The 21,530-nt window shown below is 42.8% G+C and overlaps 1 protein-coding gene across 1 annotated transcript in view; it reads right to left on the minus strand.

Moving 5' to 3' along the window:
- The window catches only part of exoc4 (exocyst complex component 4), a 132,664-nt gene that overhangs the window by 37,372 nt on the left and 73,762 nt on the right, over nt 1-21,530 (minus strand). The window contains exons 12-13 of the mRNA XM_069671506.1: nt 11,562-11,664; nt 10,424-10,540 (exon numbers count right to left, since the gene is read on the minus strand). Coding sequence (XP_069527607.1) covers nt 10,424-10,540; nt 11,562-11,664 — 220 coding nt within the window. The remainder of the gene's footprint in view (nt 1-10,423; nt 10,541-11,561; nt 11,665-21,530) is intronic.

Consider the following 21,530-nt stretch of genomic DNA (forward strand, 5'->3'; position numbering starts at 1 on the left):
TAGATTATATAGATAAATCAAAGTGGATTGATTTAGTACATGCACTGCAGCAATCCTACTGGGGAAAGTGAACTGCTGCAACAGCAAAATCAAGAAAAAAAACATCAAGTACTGATTTTTTGCAACTTAAAAATGTGCTTCCTGTTGTTTTCAAGAAGTACATGTGTAGCCAGAATTACAACGCTTTTGCTGCCTCGACTTTGAGGACATGGCGCTCGATAGCCGGGCCGGGCCAGTGAACGGAGAAGAGTAAACAATGGATGCCCGATCCATTACTCCTGCTCTAACAAATGCTCTCGCGCTCGGCTCCCTTGTCTAATTCTGCTCATTTAACACAGCCATTTGTCTCAGGCTGCAGAAATCATTAAAAAGTAATCAAGGGACAGATTGAGAAAGGGAGGGCTGAGAGAGAGAGAGAGAGCATGTTCTGCTACATCTCCTCTATCTTACTTGACCGTTGCATAGGAGACGACTTCCACTACGTCTATCTTATTCTCTCCCTCTCTCTGTTTCTAATGTTTCAAGCTTTAAAGGTCAACATACGCCAGCATCATGCGATAAACACCCGTATTTCTCCTTGTCATTCCACAGTGTTGCTTGAAACTGAGCCTGATTGCACAAATGGATCTGGGGATTTGCTGGGGTAAACTGCTGTCGTTAAGAGCGAAATAAAGGCCGCAGCCGTAGTGGTTTAATGATAGCAACAAGGCAGCACTAGCACTCAAGAGAGGCGCCTCAGCGGAAAAAGCTGTTAATGCACGGTCATCACTACAGAAACCACCCTGAGCTGGTGCTAAAAGTAGTTATTTCCTTTGGTTGAGTGAGTAAAAAGCAAAACACAGGCAATGGCATTAATACAGTCAGAGTGGAGGGATGTAATCGCTTAACTCCTCTGTGTTGGCTAAATGCGGAATCATCCTGGGAAATAAAAAAAGAAGACACAAAATGGAAATGCAATTTATTTACTCAAGCTCACTTTGACGATTTAAGTACACGCTGTGTTTGTTTTCTGTGTTCTGTTTTCTGAGCCGTTGAAGTGGAGCGCGGGCCTCGAGGGCCCCAGGTTTGAATCAGAAACGGATCATGGATTTCCCCATTTAAACAAAAAAAAAAACGGGGTCCCCCTGAAGGTTGCGCAGGGGTCAGAGTGTTTAACCCCACGCTCTTTGCCATTTCACTCACACTGTGACCCCAAACTGCTGACTCGTGTAATGTTTGTAACGCCATGCCATTCACATGTGTGACCGAGGGTAGCAGTGCGTGTACACACCCACACAAACAGGAACACATGCGAAGATAACCGCCGTCTCCCCCCCGTTCCACACACACACACAGGCTGTCCCTCTACTGGGTAAAAGGGGGAGCTGGCCATGAGTGGGACATCGTCTTGACAGATCATTCATCAACGTCAGAGTAGAGTCACACTCCCCTGACACACACCGGATGGCCCTTATGCTTGTGCCTACTCAACCTCAACACATGCTTCTTTGTATGTGTGTGCGTGGGTGTGGGTTGTATTTGAGTTTGTTTAAGTGTGTATAATGTGCCAAAAAACATGGCTCCCAACCCTCATGGGATTCTATTCGGTAATCTTAAAAAATAGACAGTTAAGAATATTTTGAAGCCCGACCGATATATGGGTTAGCCGATATCATGGGCCTTAAATATCGGTATTTTATATGTATGATTTTCAATATAAAAACTTAAGTTACAGAACACATTATCCTGAAGACAATGCTTGGGGTGATTTAGAAATGATGTCATGACGTATTTGTCCAGCAGAGAGCGCTCAAATTCCAGTTTATAATACCTTCCACACTGTCTGCAGAACATGTAGCAGAGGTTTAATATTAATCCCAATCACAAATTGACTTCCCACAATTAAATAATTCATTAACGGCGATATTGACGTTTAAAAGGTGTGCTCCGCCCGTACAAAACTCGCTCCCTATACCAACAGCCACTCCACCAGTGGGCGATCGAGAGGTTTGGGCTTCACTTTTGGGGGAGATTTCATGTCATGCAGAGGCAGTTAAGCGTGGAACTGTAAGCAACAGAGACCGGTGTTTCGGTTCAATAAGTGACCATGTTATCTAGCGACTTTCAGGCGAACGAGTCTGTGGTTGTCGTAGCTACAGCGGCTGTTGAAAACGGAAAGAGAATATGTAGCCGTCCCCGTGAATGCCTCTGTGTTGTTTTTCATCACGATGTCAACATACTTATCTGTTACAACTTTGAAGTGTAGTTTGTGCTAACGTGTCATGTGTCAATGCTCAGTCGTGTTTTGAAAGCTGGTTGTTGTTATGCTAAAACAGAAAGGAGAGGTATTTCGGTTTTAGGGCGAGTGATGCACAAAATTGAACTGAGAGAGTTGCTTTGTTTATTTAAATTTAAATGTAAGCCACCATATTGGCATTAACTGAATTTTTACACTCATAAATTGATATCGGTATCGGCCTCCAAAATCCCCATATTGGTCCGGCTCTGGTTTATTTGTATGCAGATTTACCTTCTCACAAACAAGTGCACTTCAGTTCTCCCTCTATGCACTGGAAGTCACCAATCAACAGCTGTCACCTTTAATTAAGTGCATGAAATCATCCCCTTTGATGGCCTGCAGTAGATATTATAACATGCCTATGCATTTGCATAACAAAGAAACCATTTTAACCTGTTTTCTGGTCAAATCTAAGGTATGCTAATTAAATCCAAGATGCTTTTGTAGCTGGCGTACATTAAAAGATCCATTTCCGACTGATAATGAGAAGAAAATAATGGATTTAGCTTTGATGTCCGCATGAAGGAATGTAACTATGAAGGAAATAGATGTAAACATAGCTTCCGGGTGGATGAAATTAAGTCATTAAGAGAAAACATCTTCTCTATCACCTCCGCCATCATCGCTTCTAATGCAAAGCTTAATGCAGGAAGTGTAAGTGTTCTAATTGAGAGATGAGGAGCAATATCACACTCGGCTGATTACAGATGGGCTTCCACATTATACCCACCCCATCCCATTCACACCCACGCAGGAAAGAAACAAATGCAGGGTGAGATGTGGAGCTTCTGCGTATGCTAATGCTATGGTTTACCCAAGAGTTCAGATGCGCCATTTGTTCCACAGAACAGCCAAAAAGTCCATTTTACTGATTGCAGCATTGTATTATTTTCTTCTGGTGGAAGTATTTATCACCTATCATTATCCGTTATTTTGAATTATTAATCAGAGGATATTTGGTGAGGCCCAAACTGGTTGGAGAGGGTTAATAGAAGTCTTTATCCGAGAGTAGGAGAGACATTATAATGTATCTTAATGCGTTCTGCGTGGGGTGCACGTTCCGCTCTGTGCCCCATTAGGCCCATATGGAGCCATTGTATTGCCGCACACACACACAGACGTATGCGCAGACACACGCACAAGCACAACAATGTGTGTGCTCGCTGCCGCACAAAGAGTCATTTGCAAATTCAGAGCACTAACTTGCTTCTAAAAAACTCCAGCAGTAACTTTTATCAGGCGCCCACAGCCAAAACCTTCCTTCCTTGGAACCAAAGGGCATGTTTGTGGCAGAGCTGACATTTCAACTTCTCTCTCCCTCTCTCTCTCACTTGCTCACTCCAAAGGCAAAGATTATGTCTTGTTACACACACAGACTGTCAGATGTAGCACTGCATGGTGAGAACCTGTACTACCTTAGGCTGTAGTTTGTTTTTAATTTAAATGCATTCTCTTTCACAGCACAGAATGTACTATATATATATCTCCTGTGTTGATATGAATGTCTAAACAGCATGAACAAAGCAAAGCTACGTCTCAATTGTGAGAGAGGAACGTTTCCAAGGCTGGTTGGAGGCCCTGGGCAGCTGGACGCGAGCCTCAGGAGTGTATGTGTTCTGTGTGAGATAACCAGGAGAAGGTGGGTGGTGGAGATTGTTACACCTTGAGCGGTGAGAACAGAAATACAGCTTTGAGTTGAACTGAGGTAAAAAAACTCTGAATTTATCAGGAGTCCTTTTAGTGGGAAAAAAATAACTTCCTCTACATTATTTTAGCAGTGTTAATAGCTTATAAAAAAAGGACTGTTATTATCATTAACATGCCAATTTGCATATATAAATGTAAATGCAGATATGTATATTTAAACACTTTTTAATGGGAAAACTCTTCTGGTAAATGGAACAAGAACTTGACTGAATAAGTTCTCAGAAATAATTGCCGTATTAGCTGATGGACGTTGGGCAGTAAGACACAGAAGCCAGCACAAGATTCTATATGATGTAACTCAAATACTGGGGAGTTTGATCTTATTAAATTCTAATTATTAGACGCACTTTTAATAAAAAAATTTTCATCTAAAACATAGCAGTATAAAATATAGAGGGAGGTGTTGTTACTGTATTTTACCCAGATGATGGCGCTATAATCTGGCTAAAGCTTCATCACGGACATGCGCGGTCATGATCGCCAGTGCAGCCGCCACCCTCACAACAATAGCAAACTATCAAAAGTTAGAAAGGCATCAATTGAACAAACTTTATTTAATACTAAATCAATATACAAACGTTTGTATACGTCACCAAGTTGGCTATGAACTAGAAAGGAGAGTCTGCAGCTATGAGGACTCACGGAAAGGCCTCAAATTGGCGTTGAAAAGTCTGCATCAGAGCAGTCACGCACTTGGTGATTTGACAGTGGGACAGCGCTAAGCGGTCACACACTAACCGGGAACGCGCCTCAAAGTCCGTGAGTGTGGAGATTGGGACTTTACCGGAGGCTAAGCTGAACTACCGCACCGGTAGCTAGCAGGATTGCAAACTCAACATGGTGAAAACAGATGGTAGGCTGTGATTTGCGTGTGTTTTGAATGTGTTTCAAATGAAAACACATTGAAATAGTGTTGAAATAACTTGTATACACGTTTTAATTAATAAATAGCTATAGAAAACATTTTTCCCTTTGGGAGATTTTACGGTAAATGAATGGACAGCTCATCATATGGTAGTTCTATGATGTGTTTCTAAAATCAAATACAAACTACAGTTAAAAGTTCCTATGAAAAAGGACAATAGCTTTTAATAGGAGAGATACAGGCCTATATCTGTCTGCACAGTGTTCCTTTTAAAGAGCATGCACGCTCAAACCTCTCTGTATAGATTAAGATTATGATAATAATGTAAGGCATGGCAGCTGCACACGGGGCTGTATAGGTATTATTGTGTCTGGGCGCGCTGCTGATACTACGGCTCGGCGTGAGGCAAGGAGGCAAGTTTATTACCGGAGCTGGGGATGCTTTAAGAGGCTGCGGAGGTGCAGGGCTTTGCGACGGAAGTCTGGGGAGAAGTTTTCTTTTGTTTATGTGGACATACTTTGTATTGTTGGGACGTAAAGGTGATTAGTCTATAACGTTCCTGTAAGTTGTGATTTGAAGGGGGAGTCGGAATGGGATGGCGAGTAACATGAGTGGACAGTAGAAAACCTATGCGATGAGATTGATTTAAACTAACTCGCCACAAAAGACGGCTCGAATAAAGCGATGAAATAACAATAAAACTCAGTTCAGACGCATTCTGAGGCATTTATTGTTGAGGAGGAACAGAGCTGCTTTATTACCATAATAATGAATCAAGTATCAAAAGAAATATCTAAAGAGAGGCGGAGGACTGGTGGCTGTCTACAATCATATTTCAGCACAGAAGAGCCAAGAGAGCATGCACAGAACTGTCAGAGCATGTAAGTGTCGGTGAAACACACCAGTCTAAGATACTGCAAATCATGATCTCAACTTCAAGTGTTAAAAATAATATCTAATATTCTCTGGGTCCACAAAGTTGTCTTGCTCAATAAAACTTTGTCTCTCTTGGTGGTCGAGGAAAGAGACATTTGAGGAACTCATGTGCAGATGAAGCTGCTGCGAGTAAAAGTGGTATTTCCCATTGAGGTGGCGTATTCCTTTAAGTCTTAACAGCTGACAACTGGATGCTAAATAAAGTTGTAGAAGGCTGCAGAACCTATTTGGAGTATATTTAGCCTATTTTGGCAAATTTAAATGGTTGTTGAGACTTTTCCCAGAGATTTTGTTTTTCCCAATAAACCTTTGTTTTGTTTCTGGTAATGTTTAGCGTGTGCCTCACCCTGCGGGGGTGCGAGTGCATGTGTGTGCATGTGTGTGCATACAAACCACCCTAACACCCTCTCCTTCCTCCAACTTCCACTCTCACTTGTGTCCCAATCACCGGGACACGGCTGATGCTGCTAACAGGTGCATCGTGTTGTGATTGCTGTGGCAGGTTGCTGAGAGGCTCCTTAATAAAGAGAAGCTCTAACCTGCACTGTGTGTGTGTGCGTGATGGGGGGAGCTAATCAACAGGAGGCGATCGCCCCCCCACACACACCCTTACAAATAAACATTGCCTTCACACATCATCACAAATAAAAAGGTCAGTGTCATTACAGTTACTGGAGGTGGGTGTGTGTAAGTGTGCGTGCAATTAGCATGTGTGTATGCCCGCTTCCTCGCTCCGCTCTCACGAAGCTACATGTGAATATGAAAATGTAAAAGGTCAATGTCATTAGCAGGCCACTGGCAGCTGAACACATCTGCAGAAAGCTGAGTGTTCGGCTAAGCTGACAGCGAGTGAATGAAATCATTCTTTATTTGGCTCCGGAGCAACTTATGTGTGAATGGAAAATACATGTGTGTGAACGCAGCACGGACACACACACATATGCAGATACAAAAGGGGCTAGTTAGCGGCTATTGTTCGGACAAAGCGGACTGATACTTTACTGGAAAGAGTGGCCCGATGTAATTATAATTTTGTTGCTGATGAAGTAAACAAGCAGAATACAAACAGCCCTCTGAAGCAGCATGCGCACCTTCTGTGTATGCTTGCATGTTAGCGTGTAAAGGGGACATAAGCGGGGGTTGTACTAAGATTAATGGAGCCAATCTCCACAGCTATCCAGCAGAGTGACCATACTCCCCCCTTATCCTTCTTTCTTCTTCTATTCTACTCCCCATCCCTCTCTCTCTTTCTCCCCCTCTCTGCTGTTTTTCCCTCGATCTAACTCTAATTAAATGAATCAATCAGTGGCAGCCCCAAAGCTGGACAGATAGCATCACGCTGCTATGGCTAACAGCGTGCATGTTGGTGCGTACTGTAGATAATTTTAAAAAAAGGGGGGGATAACAAATCATATATCAAATAAGCATAAACATAAAGAAGGCTAACATTTGTAGCTAGTTTCTTCTCCTCTGGACACATATCAGCCCAGGCTGCGCTATCACACCAACGCATGAGTGGACGTTAACCTTTCCCTCTGAACCATACACTGCCCTTATCTCATGCCACAGTGGACTATATATTGCCAGTGTCAGCCTCATAATCATATCATTATTATGTAATATATGTACATGATATATATAGAAGTGCTATAGTCGACACTGCTGCTGCCTTGTGATAGGCAAATCATCGCCCATATCGATATTACTTATTAACCTAAGCCCAGACTGCATGTGTATTGCTTATTATGGGATGTTTAAGGCACGAGACTCACCTTGACTCCCGTGCGGTGTTTGTGCAAAGTCACTTCTTGAGTGAGATATCAGTGACAAAGGGTCAAAGGATTCATATAACATAGATGTATTTAATAATATGGGTGCACTCCGAATGTTAATGCTATGGAAATTCAGCTATAAATATTCTGTTAGTGCTGCGAAGCGGCGGAAAAAATAGACCCATCGCATATGATGTAGCAAAGGTTGAGAAGAGTTTCATGTAGATATCCGTATATGTAAAAGCAGAGATAAAATGCTGCCTGATTGTGCATCCATGAGACTTTTATAAACGTGTGTACGGGTGTGTGCAAGTGCACTATTACATTTCCGCTTGGCTCCTTCCTCCTCAGCTCTTTTCCAGAACATACAAAAACCACACATGCTTAACGCTAATGTCTTCCTCCACTTGGAACTCCTGCACGCATTAACGTGTGCTCCAGTGGCTGCAGAGAGCAGATGCGTCTATAAAAGCGCGCTCCCCTATGGTGTCACGTATGTGGCTGCGGCAGCCAAGGTGTGCGAGGCGGCGTGTTTAATGTGCTGTAGCAATATTGAGCTTCCTTCCCTCTCGTCTGATGATGCCAGCGGTGTGTGTCTCTTTCTGATAACACACCTGGCAATGGAGAGCGTCATGGCACTTAAATAGAGCACATGTGTGCAAACATGCTCACACTTAGACACAAAGACACACAGGCCCACATCTGCTCCTTTATTGGAGTATCTCGACCATTAAATACCCCTTCACTATAATCTTTAATTATCCGTTTCAGCTGCATGGATGGGAGATTCACCAACTGGCCAACCAGAAGACTTAAAGGGGGGGTATTATGCCGTTTCACATATTAAGACATATATATAATGTTACAATGTTGGATGTCCAGACTAAACGTGGGAGAAGTTTCAAATCTGTAGGTAAAAGCATGTTAGAGTAATCCCCTGCTAAAAAAAGGTTTCCCACGTTTTTTTCTACACGCTGCACTTTGTGACATCACAACGCTTCGGAGGGCTGGCCAGTCAGAAGAAAGTGGGCTTGTACGGGCGGGGTTTCTTAAAGGGACAGAGCTGAGTGAATGCATTTTTTAAACTGTAACTGATGCTAAGCTACTCCACAGGTATCACTGAGTGAAATATGAAGCTTGGAATTAGCATAATACCCATCCTTTAAAGTACTTCCTGGTCAAAAACCTAATTGACTTTCTACTTCCTGGATAAAAAGGAGTCAAACCCCTTCATCAGAAGCCCTCATGACAACTAGAAGAATAAAAACGACACACTGAGGACGAGAGCAGTCTCTCAAGTGACACTGTCGAAGCAGAAAACAGTTGGAAGGCCCTTAAATTGGACACCAAAAACCACACACAGGTAGCAAAACACTCTCATGTGGATACAAACACACACATGAAAAAGCACAAAAAACACACCCGGATGCCATCCTGACCCCACAATGTGAATGGCAGCAGAAGAAGAGCGTAAGCCTCTTTTATTTAGCCCAATTAAAAAAGGCAAAAAGCCCAAACAAAAGGAGTGTTTTATTGCACTCCCCTCTATCAGCAGAAAGGCTCATTAGCCGCAGCAGCATAATTAGCAAGATGCTGCACTCCTCGTTAAGGAGGGGCCCGCGCCGTAAACAAACCCCGCTGAACTCCAAACGCCCACGGTCTCTCTCTCTCTCTCTGTAATGATCTGCCACCGCTGTTCCCTCCCTGCGAGAGAACCAGGCGAACAGACAGGAAGGCTCTGACAGAAACACACACGTTCAAGGTCTGCGTCACACACACACAAAACAAAAACAAACTACCTCTCTGGGACACTCTCTTTCTTGACAACTGCATGGACAAAACTCACACACGCAGACATCACACACAGACCTGTCAAAGGAAATATGTGTGCGTGAGAAACATTTTTTACAATATTGAAGAGACAGAGCGCCATACTCCACCAAACATCCAGAATATCTGACAGCTGAGACGCAAGAAAAATCTTGCCAACTGTCTGGATCTTGACTCTGGCACTGCTGTAATCTTCAACCTGCCAAGAGCACGTTTTGAATAAGAAAGGCTGCCAGAATTAGCGAAATGAGCCCTTGGTTAAATGTGGTGCAGTCAATGAGGCAGTCGATATTAGTTAATGTTTTTCAGTTTACTTTCTAGTTCAAAGCCAAGTCGAACAATTTCAATTTGTGGTTTTTTTGGAAAGAATTTGCAATCATTTCGAGCAGCACAAATGAAATTCTCTTTATCTCACTTGAGGCTGCAAACATTTTCAGAACAGTCTTAAAAAGTTGCTAAATTTCCTTCGCAAAATCGCACTAGAAGGCTAGAAATCTGACCTTCACTTGACCCCTTAAATTACAAATGTCGACCCCTCTTAAATAAGCACAAGCACAGAAACGAAAAGCTACAGTCTTTGTCTACTAGTGTGGTAATAGACACTTCCTCCTTCCTGTAAAAGACAGCCCAGGGAGGAGAGAGGACGGTAGATACAACTCAAAGATCAAGCACTATTTCAGCCGCAATTATGATCCTGTGAGATAGGTGGCAGGGTGGGCATAATGATCTGAGAGTGAAACAGAGAGGGTGAAAGTGTGTGTGTGGCACTGCCTGCCCCTGAACTAACTGTGATCACAGAGAACTGCAAGGTGAGTGTACTCAGGAGAGGCCTCCTCCATTGAACAGGGGTACAAAGGGGAAACGGTGCCAAACAAACAGGTAGAGTGTGTTTTGTTTAGCCTCTCCGACTGCTCAAATGTAGAGTGCATGGCAGTTTTTAGATGCTAAAAGTATGACACATTACATTAAAATTAATTCCCCCAATTTAAGTCTACATTTTGTGTTTTGATAAAGTAAATGGTGGGTGTTCCTCACCTGCAGCAGGGGTCTCTGGACGCCCAGGACCTTCATGGTATCAGCGCTGGCAAGGATCTTCAAAGGGTCAGCTGCTTTGCTCACAGCCTCAATTTCCTTGTTGATCTCCGCTCGCACCTAAACGTACAGTAACAAAAGTTTACATGCGTTTAAATGGCTCATATATCATGTTTGGAAAGCAACAAGTATTTTGTTGCTTAGCTCACAATGTCTGTAAGATGCTTTTACAATGTAAGATATATGCCTTAAACTGGGTAGTTGATGTCTTTGTTAAACCCTGAGGGGCCATACAGTTGCATAAAGGCCTGTGTCCACTAACAGTGGTTTTTGGCAGCACCCATTTTCTATACAAAACCAATGTAGTTCAGCGTTTTCAGCGCCCTTAGCGTCAGCTGTTTATTGTTGCTGTGCTCTCATTCAAAACCAGTTCAACTTTTGGAACACTGCTGCGCTGCCCAATGTCCAATCAAAATCAAGAAGAGGCGGGACTTTAGATATCATCTTAGTCAACAACAATGGCGGCGGTGAGGCTTTATTAAAGGGTACAATTTCCGTGTCTAGAGCTGCTGCTAATGCCAGGACGCACTTCCTTTACATTGTCTTTATATTTTCCTTTGTAAAATTTCCCTGACTAAAAGCAATTGAATTTGAGACTTAATCGTCACTACCAAGGGAAGCAAAGTGCCACCAGACAACTTTCATAACCTAGAAACAGTAAGTGCCTGGTGAGAAGTGCCCTGAAATTGAGGTTGTGCGGCTGCCAGCGCAAAAAGCGCTGTTAGTGGACACAGGCCCTAACGCAGAATTCTAAATATGCTTTAACGGGAGTCGAACCTGTGATGAGTGCACTGAGGGCTGTAGCCTCTGTACATACACACAAAATTAAAGTGCAGATTGATAAGAACAAGGATTCTGTTCATTTTACATTGAGTAGATTAAGTAGTACAATGGTTCCAAGCACCATTTAGGTCAATTGAATTTCAATGAATTGGGTCCCACAACTGCATCAGTGGATTTTTCTTTTAATATAGTATGAAAGAAAAGTATAAATAACTGAGTCTGTTTTGCTATAAAGATGTCATTTTCTGGGAGAGCCGGTCAGACAGTATAAAAGGCATTTTTGTGTCATTTCACTGACCTGGTTGAGGAAGAGATCATTGATGTAGTAGGTGAGGAAGGCTCGGAGCTGACACTGCTTGGCCTGGCCTGGCCCCATGTTCATCTCTATCTCCTGAATGAACCTGGACAGAAGAGGAACAAACATTTAAACAGCTAGCATACACCAACATCATAACACCACCTGCTAATGGAGGCTAACGCCCCACTAAAATGCTTGAAACCTGAGCACAGGAGCAATGAGACACAGGCTTGTGACCAGCAACACGGTAACACTGCATGAATGGGTCCAACACTGACGGTTTTGGAGGGTTAAGATCTGCTGTGGGAGATGATTCTAGGAAGCTCTCAGGGTGTCTTTGAGCAAGGTAGTTAACCTGAAAGTGCTGCAGTGGAGCTGTTGGTACAAGACTTTACAAGGCAACATTAGCAAAAGGGTGCACTAAAGAGAAACTGAAATGACCAGAGCTACAGCATGAACGCGCTCAGAATTCCCCCCAGAAAGCCGGTGTCTGGTTGGTCAGTCGGGTCAGACAGTAATGTATGGTTTGGCCCGGGCGCACACACACACCTCGTTTGTCAGAGAATCACTGGTCACTGGCCTCGTCTCACACACACCACGGGGCAGACCACGCAAGAGTGAGCGCCTCCTGGAGCGCTCAGCACATATAAATGCAGAAATAAATCAAACTCGTCGCATAAGAGGTCTTTCTTTGACCTGCGAGACCTGCGATATATATGACCTCAACTTATCGAAGAGAGAGAGAGAGAGGGAGAGAGGAGGAAGAACAATGTTTAAGTGAGGAAACGGAGGATGAAAAACTGAAAATTAGACGAAAATGAAGCTACAAACATAACTCTAGAAGGAGATTTGGATGGACAAACTATTTGTAAAATGGAATCAGTGCCTGTGCTGTGCAGTGAGTCAGAATACAAGCATGGACACACGCAGGAACTATGGATCAGTGAGGGTGGATAATTGATAAGCTAAAGTTAAAGGGGGGGTATCATGCTAATTGTCAGCTTCATATTTCACTCTGTGATACCTGTGGAGTAGCTTAGCATAATTTACAGTTAAAAAAACTCCAAATTTTTCTCACACTAGTGCTCTGTGCAGGCCCTCATACTGCCCTTGCCTGAAACGACTCAGTCAGCTCTGTCCCTTTAAGAAACCCCGCCCCTACAAGCCAGCTAGCTTGCAGAGTTGTCATTTAAGAGTTAACTTCACTTTTTGGATTTGAATGTCTGGAGCTCTTGTCCTCTTGTAAACTCTGATGTCTTTCCGTCACAGCCAAAGAAACACTTTCTCCAAGACAGTCTAAACCGCCTTGACGAGCAGAGCCGCTGAGCAGAGTGGTGGAGTGAAAAACATTTCTGAGGCAGACTGGGCTCCAGGGTGGGTGTGTCCTTAAACTGTGCCAGGGGCAGGAAGTTCTGCTGTGTCTCGGGCAAATGCCCAAAATAGAGTTCTTCCTCTTTGTGACATCACAAAGTGAAGCGTCTGGAGAAGTCTGTCGTTCACAGCAGCCTGCAGACTGAAACTTTTTTTGCAGGGGATAACTCCGACATACTTTTACCTACAGATTTGAAACTTCAACCACGTTTAGTCTGAACATCCAACATTGTAACATTATATACATCTTAAAATGTGAAACAGCATAATACCCCCTCTTTAAGCTAGCATGTATACACAAAAACACATGCATAAAATCACAGAGGAACCCAAACTTTAAGATAAAACTACTCAGCATCTGTCCCAATTAGTCAGCAAGAGCTGAGGCAAGCTTGTGTGAGCGCTTGTGCGTGATTGGTTCATGCTGGTGTTAAAGGGAGTAAGAGAGAGACAGAGTGAGCGAGGAACCTCACCCTATTCTAAATCCTTCATTGATTCCCACTAAAACTCCAACAGAAAGTTAAGCAGGAGAAACTCTTCTGTGGCCTCATTAAAACCGTCAAGCTGGCAAAACAAAGGAGGCCAGACATTCAGCCTCTCTGTGTAAATATGTAGAGAGCACGACTTAAACGCTGCTCCTTTACAAGGAAATACTGTTTCTGCTGACAACTTCATTTCCCAAAATCAATCCTTCGACAAAAGTCGCCGGTTTAAACGTGCACCGTGTTGTTCCCGGATCCATCTCCTGCTGTCATTATTGTCATTGTTTCAATGCGAGCGTCAGGATGATGGATCTTCAAGTTAGAGTGAGAGCACAGATGGATTTTTGTAGGCAGGGGTGATAACGTTTGAGTAATGTAGCACGGACCAGGCAGTAAAACGGCTTTGTCTATCCAGAGGGCCATCTGGAGGCGAGCCGCAGGCCCCTTCACGAGAACACTGAGCCCATGGGTGTTGCAAGGAAGTTAAGCCAAGGTAACTGGGCTAAAAGCACCACTGAGGCCTCCCCGACATGTCAGCAAATTTACATTTTAGGAGTGTTGGTGTCGTTAGCAAGACAGCACACATTAAAGCGAGTGCTTTGTGAGAGGATTCGGAGACAATCAGTCGTAAAGGCTGGATTAAAATGCAAACGGTTTAATAATACGGGGCAACGCAGAGAAGACTTCCAAGAGAATCTCTCCAAGCTCATTATCGTTACAACCACATCTTCCAAACGTCGCTGATGGCAACGCGGAGAATACCAGCTTCCGGAAAAGATATGATGGTGGCGATAACAAATGACAACGAACACACTGTACAGACATTCAAAAGCCATCAACTTGTCTCGACTCCAAATGAATCACAAAGTCAGAAGAGCCCTCTCTTACGAGGCCATTTGCAGAAGCTCGCAGTCTGAGCCAAACCTCCTACACAAAAACACGCATTTAGCCTGAACCCCCTCCTCTGAAGAATGACAGCTAGGCTCATTTAATGTCTCAAGGCTACAACTGAGTTTGACTTTACATTGCTCTAAACTGGCATTATTTCACCAGTTATCATGAGCTACTGCACAATAAATCACTTATTTCTGTCTGGAGTGGGGCCGCTTTATTAGTGCTAAAAGTGTAGTTTTCTTTGAGCAAGCCTCACCACATTAGAGGGAATTTCAGAGATGTTACAGTTTATGAAAGCAGGTCACATCATTCAAGCACTGCTTTTGTTACTGGAGTAAATGTGTCTGTGCAGTTGTCGAGGTTAAGGACTTACTCTCCTCACAGGTACGACATAAAAGCCAATTTAATGGAAGACTTAAACAGCCCATTAGACATTCAAAAGGTGCTTTCATTCCTCACAAAACCACAAGAATTCACTTTTTGTGTCCACTTCAGCTTATGAAGCTGTTATAACAGGACCCGATGTGATGTTTAAAATGTCACTTTCATTGCCAGGTGACAACAAAAACACACATGGCAGCTGTACGCAGCAGAGGTGTCAGCCAAGTCGGTAAGGAGACGGCTGCAGAAGAGCCGCGGGGACACAGCGACGCCTCGCTCCCTGTGTGTGAAATCTTAACAACCTTAAATAATCTGCTTATCTACCCTCTAACACACACAGCATTTCTAACTGGCCTAAAAGCACTGTGGCAGACTTTTATACACTCTGGCGCACAGCAAAAGGTCTAATAGTGGGAGTCGATTACAAGAAGGGAATTAGAGTGAAATCATTACAAGGACATGTAGACTAAGTTTGTGGTGCTTATTGATTTACTGATTACAATAACGACTCTTGCTGATCTAAGTAACAGTTATTAAAAAACGAAATGTTACGGCTGTAACTTTTGTTCCCTGAGGGAGAGGAACGAGGTACAACACGGTGCTTACAATAACAGAGCAGATCAAGACACAGTGAAGCTCTTGTCTTGTGTATAGGTCTGTCTATTGGCCACCTTACTGCCCTATCTGTACAGTAAGTGAATTATGTAAATGTATTACACGGCCGTGTTAAATACTTGATTCTGATTGGTTAATTACGGCATTCTGAGGTGTGCTATTTCTCGATAGCAGACCGTTGCTATGAAGAACAGACCGTTACTAGGGATGCGGCTCTAATCCGATGGATACTGGAGATTTTCTCAGAATCAGTAAGACATCGGGGTATTTTTGGCATACTGCACATTTTGCTTTTGTTTGTATACTACATACTACATTTTGGCCAAATCAGTACGTACTGCTAGTGTAGTATGACATTTCAGACACAGCAGGGGTATATATTCGGCTATAACAACCTGCTCACTATACATTATGCCTTACATACACATTTGTATGCAAGTAAGACGTATCAGGGTGTTAGCTTTGAGTTCTTTTTGTGTTAAAAACTTGATAAAAGCTGAAATAATTGGTTGATTAATTAATAACTAATATTTTCATAATTGATTCATCGATTTAGAATGATTTCCTTTAAAGACGAGAACATTTCCAGGTTCAACTGTGAGGATTTTCTGCGGGGGTAAGTCTTTTTGGGGTTATGCGATATTGATCTGACAAAAGACATCTCTCTGGGCTTTTATGATTAATCAATCCACAAAATATATGGTATATTAATCGATGATGAAAATGATGACGAGTTGACTCTCTGCATTAAATTCAACAAATCTTTACAGCTTATTCAACTTTGGTATTAATAAATAGTTTAACTTTTAAATTGGTTTGTGAGAGTTACCAGATTTTTGAGTGGCATTCTTTCTGCTGCATAAGTAAGGTTTTAGAAGGCAACAGACTGGCTACACCTTTACAAGTCCGTCCATGCATCCACTACTACTCTCACATACTCTCCTCTGGATCTAAATGGCTGCAGCGGACGCACTCCAAACCTGCTTCCTGAGCAGCAACCGCCGATGATTGCTCATGACAGCATGAAATTATGTGTCATTATGAAACATATGTCAGAGCCTATGGTCTGGAGCTGGATGATTGTTTATGCCATGCCCTATATGTAGGCACGTCGAGAAACAACATTCCTGGAAAGCAACCGGGATTTGGCTAATGAGTGAAGTCGCTGCATTTAAATGAGCGGGATTACTCAGAGAAAGCCAATGTTTGATTCTGTTTAACGACAGCTAAAACAAACGAGAACAGACAGGGACAAAGATGTTTTATAGCAGCTGCTCTGAAGTCATTCCCCACAGGAAACTAAAGCTAAGGTAACAAATGCTTCTTTAAATGGGAAGGGTTGGGATCCCATCATCCATCTCTATCTGCAGCCGCGGCGTAATGATGCCGAAAGAGGAATGGGATAAAGACAAAGATTTAAAGAAAGACAGCGGAGTAAGAGTGTGCTAAGATCGATTAGAGAGTCAGCACTTTTTAAATCTCCCACAATTCCCCTCAGGCACGAACCTATCAGCTACGGTGAATTCTGATTCGGCCGCCCCCAGAGGGGAGGGCTTGTTCTGTAAAGGCCTGTCACACACCAAGGACGGGACACACTGAACCTCGGCGCACGCACTCATCGGCTGCCCTAAAAATGTACAGCCACATGTCAATACATCAATACACCACATCCGGCGACACTTGAAAGCACTTATCTATATGCAATTACTCTGACTCGCAGCGCAACCCACTTCACTTCAGGAAGATTTCAAAGTCATAAAAGGATTTTAATGGACGGCGTCACTTTATGGGTTTTATTGCACAACCAACATTAGCTTTCGTTCCAATGGATCCGACAATAAATGGCAGCTTTTAATTGTTACCCCGGCTGCGCATTCAATATTGATTCTGTGGGAATATTACACGCTCCAATGCACACTACTTACTTATTTCCACAGTGGTGTTAAATTAATGAAGTCGCAGCCGAGAATATAAAGACGTTCTCGAGAGGCTTCAAAGCGCGGGGCTGTTGCAGGAAAGAATAAGACAGTTGAATAGACTGATGAGGAGACATCACATTCGAGATGGCTTCTGGCTTGATCTTGAACACCTTTTCATCCAAAAGATATATAGCTGAAAAGATTATACTTTCCAGGTAAATGTTCCGAGACCTCCAGCAATAAGCACCACCGCCACTAGATGGCACTGTGTCAGCTTCTTCCATCAGCTCAGGCTGCACAACCAGCTTCTGTTTTTTTTGTCACGGATGGTTTTGAGGAAGAATTAAGATTCCAGTTGGTGTGTACCATCTGAAACCTGCCCAGGATTTGCTGTAAGGGCGTGTGTGTGTGACACAAAGTAAGAGATGTGTGTGTGTGTGTGTGTGTGAATATATTGTTTTCCCTTCCTCTCTGTTTTTTTTTGATGTGACAATGCCGTGTGTGATTAAGTGTACGAGCGTGTGTTTTCATCAGTGCCTGCTGAAATGCATATGGTCTTCCCACACACGCCGCCTACGCCTCTGCCAGACTCCCTGCTGTTTTTCTACCCTGGCCTTGCCCCTGATGCTGCAGCACACACGCTGTAGGCTTTCAGTGTGTGTGCACATGTGAGGCGGTGTGTGTGTGCATGGTTTGGAGGGAGGGCTTTAAGTGTGTGTTTGTTTAAGGGAACAAAAGAGAGAAAGAGAGGAGTGTGATGGGAAGGTGCAGAAATGCAGTACGCTAATTATGTGTGTGTGTGGGTGTGTGTGTGTGTCCACATGCTTACAGCAGCAGGTATAAATGAGCTTCATAATCAGGACCTTTCCTTGGGAGAGCGATGCTAATAGGATATAAAGCTGAGGTCCATCTTCCTTTAACCCTTCATTGACTGCAGACTGTCACTATGGGATAATCCATCATTTATTTCTATTACTTTATTTCAACTTGACCCTGCTTCACGTTAAGAAATAAGATGTTAACAGCTAAATGAAAGATATATATCTTGATCACTAGTGAAAGGCTTCCAATGGCTTTTATATTAAAGCTCCCACATTAGATTAAACATAGTTACAGTTTTGAGAGGTAAAACTTCAGGTCTATCATTTATTTTGAATTAAAATAATGGCAAGCAATTATATGGATCCACTGCAGGGAATGTTGGGTGTATTTGGTCTTCATTTGTGGGGGGAGATCTACCAGGAATCAGACTTTATGTTTGGGCTTCTAATGGTATTTAAAGTGGTAACCTCGAAGATAGCAGTTTCGTTCTCTTTGGCGGCACTTATGGCGATAAACGGTAATTGCAGGAGCACACTTTCCAGATATCCAGACAGCGTCGCATGTGTGATGTCCATGGTTGGCTTGATTTTCCTCGCTCACCTGAGCTTCGGATTTTCACTTATTTTTGAAGTTGTATCTGTAGTCATCGATCTTTTCTGTGTTTGTTCAGCCGTAGTAGATTACTGTTTACTCGCAACACTTGCAGAGACTGGGAAAGCAGCCGCTTAGCTCCGCCTACCCTCTCTGGCAGACCAGCCACTGCTGGGTGATGGAAAACGCATCACTAACTGGGCGCCGCTTGTGATTTTTCGCACCAGACACCCAGTCCTTAATACTGCAAATACAAAGGCTTTCATCAGCGGGCCATAGGCTCAATCATCACTGTGTCACCTCATTCGGCGATAGATAGTGACTTAACAGACATTTATTTACATGAAAATCTTCGAGACTATCACTTTAAGTTTGGCCATTCCGATGGTACTTAAACGCTGGTTAAATACAAACCAGCATACATACTGCAAATGTCTTTACTAGTCAAAAAAGAGAGAATTGAGACCTTAACAAATCATATCAACAAAATAAATTGGTTGAGCCGATGAGTGAAAGAATACCCGACCAGCAGAACTCCCAGAAGAGATTCTCACATTAAAAAGTAGGAAAGTAAACAAAGGTTAAATACCATTTAGCTGCTTCTAGTTCAAGCTCCTGGTACTGTACGTGCTGGCTGACTCTCACATGGCTTACTGCGAGCTGCCACTGTCAATTTTATTCAACAAAACTGTGCTTTTTTTTACTGTGTCGAATCAAAAATGTCTGCTGTTAAAAGGCCTGTTGTAACCAAATAAAAACAGGATGTGATTGTAAGGCACAGAAATGTTCCTATAATTGGCATCACATAACTGCCAGAACCCTGAATAACCAGCAGTATAAAGACTTGAACAGTGCCTTCTTATAGAGCAGACACACTGTCATTATTGTCCCTCTGCTAGACAGTGAAAAACAGACATGAAGACAGGTACCTCTTAAGCTACCCAACACTCAACATGCACTTACACTTTCGGGGTCTTAGTTGCATTTACTGAACATGTACGCTGATAAAAGGTGTTATTGTATGCAGAAATAATACATAATTCAACCAGGGCTAATGGAGGATAACAAGCGCGATGTTCATGGGTGGTTATCTGTGATCTGTGATACAGAGGTAAGCAGGTGTATATCTGTATCTGTGCAACATATGCTCATTCTGGATGTGTGTGTGTGATGGTACGTCCACACATTGCTTTCATGCACATTTATGTCTCTGCACCTATTCTGTCAGCGTGTGTTTGTGTGTGTGTGTGTGTGTGTGTGCTGGTCCGTCGCAGTGTGGTGCAGACCAATTAAAACGGGGGAGATTGATGACCAGGGGCTCTGAGTAGCAGCAGCAGCAGTAGCGGTAGCAGACAGCTGCTTCCTGCAGACAACAGGAAATGAGATGGCCTTGTTTAGCTGACGCTGCCAACGCCAACACCACAGAGCCTCAAAGACAAATCACCGCCTCGCCGCTGCTGCTGGCCTTCTCCTCCATCTTCCTACGGCGCGCTCTCCACCCTCCATCTCTTTATCTCTCTCTAATTCTAACCGAGACTATCTCTCTCATTAGTCCTTTCTCAAAGAGTAATGTAGTCAAGCTATATTCAGTTGATACAGTGCAGATAGGAAGAACAGATGCTGCCTTTTATTATTTGATCCTATAATGTCACATAAAGCCTTTAGCTGTCACTAGTCTGGTGTTTCTAGCTGGAATTCTCACACAGATTTGGAAGTATTTGAGACTTAAGTCTAGAAGTAAAGTAAAGAATGAATCATGTAGCTATAGGAATGGAATATTATGAGGGTACATTCCATATTAATGATAATCAATGATTGTAGCATGCCAAACAATCATTGTCTTCTGTCGTTCAGTTGTCAGTGACAGTTATATTAAGCACTGCAAAAATCCCCCACACTAAAACTTGGTTTCAAAGACGCACACCTTCCCCGGCGCGATGCCTGTGGCAAGGAAATCACAGCAGCAGGGGGGGCAAACCTGTCCACTGCCGGTTCATTCCCATTCACAACGCCTTTCAATTTTTCAGTGGACCACATCTTTTCATTTCTGAAGGTTTTGTCACTGAAGTATGACTTATATATAATGGGCTGTCTCCGCTGTCAACTGAATGGTAAATAGTAAGATTTTGTGGAATAAAGACGGACTCACAGACTTCATAATGAGTCTGTAAGGGTGAGGAATATCAGTTATTATGACAAGAAGAAATAGCAGCATCAATAAGCGGAGACAGTTATATCCTGCTTAATTTGTTAAAGGCTCATAAGTTTGGACTTTTAAATCCATTAAATGTTATTCATTGACATTTATCTAATCTTCTTTTAACTACATTTATAGAAGTAGTAGTCCATTCTGACAATTCCTACCTGACAATGAATCATCTACCCTACTTTTGGTCCTTTTATAAAATGAGTAGTCCCATTTTTATACATCTATCCTACCTGACTCAATGACCCAATCTTCTTTAAATACATGTATAGAAGTAGTAGTTCATTCTGATAGATGTGTCCTTCCTGACACAATGACCTACCCTATTTTTGGTCATTTTTAAGGAAGTAGATTTTAAAAGATGTTTCCTACTCAACACAATGCCCAACCCTACCTTTGATTGTTGTTATAGAGGTCTTAGTCCGTTCTATTATCTACCTGGCAGGATGGTCTTCTCCGCAATAAACTACAGTTATGGAAGTAGTAGTCCATTCTGATACATGTTTCCTACCTGACACAAGGGTCTACCTTACTTTTGGTAATTTATATGAATGTTTTAGACACGATGACCTACTCTATTTCCCACCTGACACAATGACCTACTTCTCCTCTATTGACTGCATTCATGGAAGTAGAAGTCCATTCTGATAAATGTTTCCTACCTGACACAATGGCCTACCCAACTTTT

This window comes from Semicossyphus pulcher, unplaced genomic scaffold, assembly GCF_022749685.1.
Source record: "Semicossyphus pulcher isolate SPU_LCO1_2020_fin unplaced genomic scaffold, fSemPul1.0.p SCAF_20, whole genome shotgun sequence".
NCBI classification, from domain to species: Eukaryota; Metazoa; Chordata; class Actinopteri; order Labriformes; family Labridae; genus Semicossyphus; species Semicossyphus pulcher.